General features: G+C 31.8%; 1 protein-coding gene across 3 annotated transcripts in view; it reads right to left on the bottom strand.

Annotated features, from left to right (window-relative positions):
• Positions 1-1,317, bottom strand: part of LOC108973408 (putative glycerol kinase 5) — a 4,872-nt gene extending 3,555 nt beyond the window's left edge. Inside the window, exons 1-3 of one of the 3 annotated variants that reach the window (XM_018940662.1) lie at positions 1,237-1,317; positions 663-1,057; positions 442-535 (exon numbers count right to left, since the gene is read on the bottom strand). In XM_018940662.1, the coding sequence (XP_018796207.1) occupies positions 442-535; positions 663-758 (190 nt within the window). In that variant the 5' untranslated portion in view covers positions 759-1,057; positions 1,237-1,317. Of the gene's footprint in view, positions 1-441; positions 536-662 lie in introns of all 3 variants that reach the window. The other 2 variants (XM_018940661.1, XM_018940664.1) reach the window with 2 other exon arrangements.
• Between the last annotated feature and the right edge of the window lie 5,260 nt (positions 1,318-6,577).

The raw sequence follows: 6,577 nt of genomic DNA, 5'->3' as shown, positions 1-6,577 counted from the left end.
GAGTTTAAAATATTGTTTTCCAAAAATTTCAGAATTTCTTTTTTAATAGTGTATGTTTGTAGCAATAAAAAACGTCTAATAAAATATTTTAGTTTTTATAAGAGAAAAAAATTTTGAAAAAAAAGTTTTTTATCCGCGGAAACCCATGTAACCACTTAAATGACCAACGTGACAATCAGGTTACTCTTGTCATACATACATATATACTGATCAATCGAGAYCAAGAAAACTATTTGTTTATACCCTTTTATGCTATAACGAACATTTGTGGAGGCCTCATGCAGTCGAAGTTAACGTTTTTCTTGTTTTTCATTTGCATACATGTATGTACATATGAATGTATTACTTTTTTATATTAATAATATTCATTATATATGTGTATGTACATATATGTACATATATTTACCAGTAATTAAATTCAAATTTGAAAGCTTCACTTACGTCTCACTGCATTGTTAATTACCGCGACGATCTTTGCCCACAGCGCCTCCGGTGCAATTTCGAAGTAGCCCGGTTGAGGGTTTAACAAATCAACCTACATACATATGTGCAATGTACATATGTATGATATACAAACGTAGTTAAACAGTTTCAACATATGCACAAGTGTTTGTTATTTTAAAAGCCGAATRCATTATTTATATRCATACATATGTACATACCCTTTCAGTGGCGGTGCCTAGCACCTCACACTTGTCATTTGTAATAAAACAGCGCACCGTTGTGGTGCCCACATCCAAAGTAGCTATATGAACCATATTAAGCGATCAAAAGCAAACTATTTTCATGACACGTTCAAATCGTGGATTTTGCGCGATTCCAATAAAGAATACTAAAATAATGTCAGCTATATCAGCGGATAGTGTCTTAATCGACTGCCTTGGACTTAGTTGATAGTGTAGATATGTATTTGATTGCATTTGTAAACACACAACTCTACATATATGTACATATGTATAAATACCGCTTCGTATGTGTAATTTTGTTGCTGTATCACTTATCTTCTTTGTTGCTTATCAAGTTTTTTCGAGTCACCCAAGTTGTTATGCGAGCAGTTCTGCTTCAATAAAATTAAAAATTTAACTTGAACTACATACATATGTATGTATATATGCAATTATATACACATATGTATATGTATATGTATGTATGTTTTCTTTAATTTCTATTAAACAATTAAAAATRCAATCAGCTAAAGCCTTTGTTCAGATTGCAATTATCGTTTAATTCGTGCACTTTGTGTAAATAAACTTCAAATTGACGCTGCAGCGAGTAAATAATGCCACGCGCTGAAGACACAACTACAACTAAAGTGGGGAAAAAATGCCAATGAGACTTCACCCCTATGGAGTTTTTGTGAATGGGCGGGCTGTGAGCGCTGTTGTAACRCTGAGAGCGGTGCGTTGAGCGAGTGGCCGGTATGCTTGAATCAATTTTTTTGCTTCCTTTTATAACTGTATGCACATACATAAGTATGTAAGTGCATGCATCTCGATTCCCGCCACACAATTTGCAAGTGCATTGTCTTCATACGCTGYAAGCTGCCTTGAAAACTCAATTATGAACTTAGCATAGACTTAGAAATTTTAATTTAAAACATATGCTCGGTAGAGTTCTCTAGCTGAAATTCACACAACTGTACATGTGTATGTATGTAATAGTATAATAAATTTGATTAAGGGCGATAGGTTTGGGAAAATTTYGGCTTACCTTGATCTGGCGCTGAGTACGATTTTTCCGCTTAAAATTGTTTCAAATTCAAAAAAATATATTAACATATATTATAATCGATGAATACCGATAATATTCGAAGGACTCAAAACTTTTATTTTGGAAGCCGCTGTACTTCCCAATAAAAAGTATTTTTTGTTAAAAAATTTACACTTCAGAGTGGCTTGAAATTATTATCAAAACTTATTACCTGACAAATATAACTAAGACGGTGTTAACTTCAAGTTAATCGATTTAGCCAGTCTGGAGAAATTTTCCTCATCGACCCTAAAAACATTTAAAAACTTTCAAAATAGGCTCCTTCTGCGTCACTGCAGCGCTGCCAGCGCGATAGCCAAGCATTCTCGGAATCTCCCTTTTTGCTGCTTGGATATCCTTTTATAGGCCTTTTCAGGCATTGAAAAAAAGTCCGGGGGCTACATCTGGGCTGTAGGGTTGAAAGGTGAATTTTGTCCATTTCATCTTCTTCAAAGTAATCCCCCCCGCTGCAATACACTTATGTCAACRAATTTTCCAGTCATCATAGYACTTGGAAAAATCCCCCGTCGTGATRGCCATCAGAACCTTCTTCGATTCAGCTTTTATTGAGTCAAAACGGTGGTCCTCGGTCTTTGAGTTGCTGAACAGCCGGAAGTCACACGGGGTCAAATCAAGCGAAAACGATGGTTGCGGCACGATATTAGTTCAAAATGTAGCGAATAACCAATGCAGTATGAGATGGTGCATTATCACCMTTCTTTGTTCAATAAATTCAGATATGGTAAAAATCGAAGRGTTCACTTTTAGAGCCTCACAAAACGACGCGTATCTCGAATACTTTTCGCCCAATCTTATCCATTTTAGGCACAAAGATACACTGTTGTCAGTGAAACACGCTCCTCACTTTCAYTGATAAATTTACTTGGAAGTTCTGGTAGTATTGACACGATTCGACACATTTTCGGCCTACAGACATACTATTATAAGTGAAGGATTAATCCTACTTTCAGTTATATTATATATACATATAACACAGTGACTGACATTKTCGATCAAAGTCAACTATAGGTACCGGGGCCGAACCGGGGGAACAGTTTTTGTCGAATTTAAAYAGTTTATTGTCATAATGTGGCACACACTAAAGACATTATTCGTGCAAATTTTTATCCCGTTATATAATATTAATTGCTTCTTGATTCGTGTACAGGRAAATGAACGAATCAAGTGGAATTTAAAATGGTGTATATCGGAAGTAGGCGTGGTTGTTTTCACAATGTGACCTAAGAATGCCACGTGCTAAGTTTTGTCGAAATCGGTTTGCCGTGTGCCAATATTAACACGTATAAAGCCCTCTCATTGACTCTCGGGCGTAAAGTTTAATGTCGCTGGCGTATTTAGTTATTCATTTATCGCGCTTAAAACCTACTAACAGTACCGTAATATGCGGAGTGGGCGGTGTTAACTCCCATTTTCACACTTTCGGTAATAGTTGCTACTGCAATCCTCTGTGCTAGATTACAGTTCTACATCTTATTTTAGTGMTTGGTTATGGCATTTGTAGGTTTTTCTTTAATAGCGTTTTGAGGACGTGGTAATGGTCCGATCTACGAACTCCGCCTTACTTTTTTCTAGGAACATTTGTACCAAGCTTCATTAAGCTGTCTTAATTTTCACTCAAGTTACAGCTTGCATTAACGGACGGACAGGCAGTCAATGGGGTTTCAACTCCTCTCGTCATTTTGATCATTTATATAACCCCTTATCTATCTCGATTAGTTCTAGGTGATATATACAACCGTAAGGTGTACAAAACTTGTATACTCTGAAACAATAGGTTGCAAGACTGTAAGAAGTTCTTGTATGGAATACTTTGTATTTGTAAGGGGTGTTATAGCTTCGGTGTAACCGAACTTGACGTGTTTTCTTATTTTAAGTCAAATGTAGTGTAATATTGAAATTGTGATTTTAGTAGTATATGAGTACAAAATGCATAGGAGTAAACAATGTTGATTTGTCGATTGAACGTTAGTTTAGCTCGTTCAAYTTTAGACTATCTTATTGTTGTTGTGACAGCATTAAATAAAGTACAGTCGTGATAACAGTTCTTGACAACTTGATTTTCTTACTTTTTTCCGTTGAAATATTCCATGATGAATAAAATGCCTTTCAATTTTACGGTTTAAGATTTTATATTTTACTTTACTTAAGAGCATACACATATACAACTATATCTATTATATATCTACATATAYATGTTTTGTGTCATATTCTACCTTTAAGTATTCATGTATGGAAAAGTGTTTGTATTGAATACTTAGTTGCATGCTATACGATTTAACGGAAATGGAGAACACAAAAATATTTTCTGAAATTAAATAATTATCAAACTATAGACTTTAGATGATTCATTAATATGCTTTGATTGAAAAAACATACACATAGAACTAGATTTGTTCGGCTTTTGAAATCCAAATTCCAGTACCTTTTAAGTTTAGTAAAAAAAAAAACTCATAATGTTGTTGTTGAAACTACTATTGCTTATTAAACATTTGTTTTTGCAAATTCTGAAGTTATACTTTATGTTGAAAAATTGAATTACACAGATATTTTGGATTTTTAGCGGATGCAAGCGCTTAATGTAACTGTAGTCTGTTTTTAAATTGCTTCTTTTTTAGTATTTTTCTTGAATTTCAGGCAGAAACAAATATAAATTTTCATGAAAAATATTTGACATATTATTTTTATTACAAAAATAAATATTTGAAATTAATTTTTTTTAATTTTAATTTTTTCTGAAATCAGAGCTTCCTTCAAACCAATTTAAAAACGTTTGGCATTATTCCACATTGACATAGTATGTAATGGTATGTTTTTGTTTGTGGGCGTAGTTATAGATAGATTATGTATGTATGTATGTTATACAATATTTATATGTATGTATATATTTCAAATATGTATGTATGCTTTAGCAAATGTTTAATGTTTTTTTTACTTTAATTTCGGATAGTATATAGTATATGTATTTAAGTAGATTATGTATGTGTAAGTAGTATTGCATGTATACAAAAGTAAACAATTAGGAACAATTACAATCATATTTATGACAGGACGTGAAAATATTTCTATTATCTTAGTCGCTTAATTTGCAAGTAAATGTTCCAAAAAGTTCATACTTTTATGGTTTTTATGTCTATGCAATATGTATGTATGTATGTAATTAGTGTTTCATTTACGATTTTCAAATTGTAATTATATTTAAATATACATATTAAATATGAATATTTATTGATTGTTCAATCTTTTATGTTTTTTTTTGTTTGCTTTGTTTCAATATTTTCAAATCAGTGTTTTGTTACTAATATGTAGTTATGTATTTATAGGCTGCGTTGCGTACTCAGCCTTGTTGTGTGTTTTTGCTTTTATTTGCCTAGTATATTGATAATATAACAACATAGAAGTAACTAAATAAAAAACTTATTTTTTTACTTGTCTAATGAGTGGCTACAAACATACATTTTTCATATACACTAATATTTTTATTCAGTTTTTATGCATTAGTAATAATACATGAAATAAATACCTTTAATATAAGAGTATGTACTTAAAATTGAAAATTTCCCTATACCCATGAATTTGTGTTTAAGGTTTTGTTTCACTTTGCTTGCATTTTTTCACTTATAATTCATAAATTTTTATGGTTTGTTTTCAAATAATCCTATCATTTGAGTTATAATTAATTTGTTTTCTTTTTTTATTTTACTTATCCGTTAAGTTAAAATCACCCGAGATATATACGCGAACGCGACCAAATTCCGCGATGAATTTGGCTTAGGTACATACGAAATCACGATTATTTGCGTTTTATTTTATATTATATTCATTTCCATTTAAATTAAGTATTAGTAGTTGTTGATTTGTTTGCTTTTGTTAATATTTTTGGTACATTTAATTTTTAATACTTTTTGTGGATGTTTTCCCATCATCAGCATCATTAGCGCTATTACGTTTGCGAGAACCCTGTTTAGCAGTGTGATTATGTTCAGGTTTATGCCAGACTTTTTTGTTGTTATTTTGTTTTCTTATTGTAAAATTCGAAATTATAGTTGTTTTCGGTATTGTGGTGCATATTATGCACATTCTATTGTCATTAAAAWTAAATGCCCAAAAATTTCGTTTTGTCTTGTAAAGTGCGTGCTCTGTCAAAGGGGGTAAAGTGACAGTTAAATTTAATGTAGATTTTCAGTGAGCATAAGGAGTCTAAGATAGAGATATTTGTAACTTGTATTCAATAGTAACCAAAGTGAGCCCGCACAAAAACATAATACAAACTAGTAATCACGTTGTAGACAACAGTCATAAATGTAAGCTTGGCTTCAGTTCAAAACTAAACTTTACAAACATACCTACATATACTAAAAGCAAATTTGGCACTCATACATTTCAATTTGTGGCATAGCTACACCAATATATGGTAAAAAATAGCTCATTTATAATGCTTTTAACTTTTGAAGTGCTTATTACGGTTGAARATATCAACAATTAAACACAAAATTCCTCCTCTCACAAAGCACGCCTTAAATTTTGTCTTAATTTCTGAAATATTAGTATTTTTATATTATTTTTAGTAGTAATTTACTTATATTGGGATCCGGGGGCGGAGATCCTTAAATATCAGTGTAGCAGTTATTAACGCGACGACGAACGACATTTTATACCGACCGATTGTTTTTTACCGCACGACAAACGAGTATTTTTATTATTACGCGACTTATTTTTTAGACCTATTTCTATATTCCCCCATTCAATGTTACTATTTATTAGTTATTATATTACCACATATTCAGTTTAATGTTATTTGTTCTGTTTT

The sequence above is a fragment of the Bactrocera latifrons genome, unplaced genomic scaffold (assembly GCF_001853355.1).
Source record: "Bactrocera latifrons isolate USDA-ARS-PBARC rearing strain unplaced genomic scaffold, ASM185335v1 scaffold_474, whole genome shotgun sequence".
Classification (NCBI taxonomy): Eukaryota; Metazoa; Arthropoda; class Insecta; order Diptera; family Tephritidae; genus Bactrocera; species Bactrocera latifrons.
The sequence above is the reverse complement of the archived record's forward strand: the minus strand, read 5'-3'. Positions and strand labels throughout refer to the sequence as shown.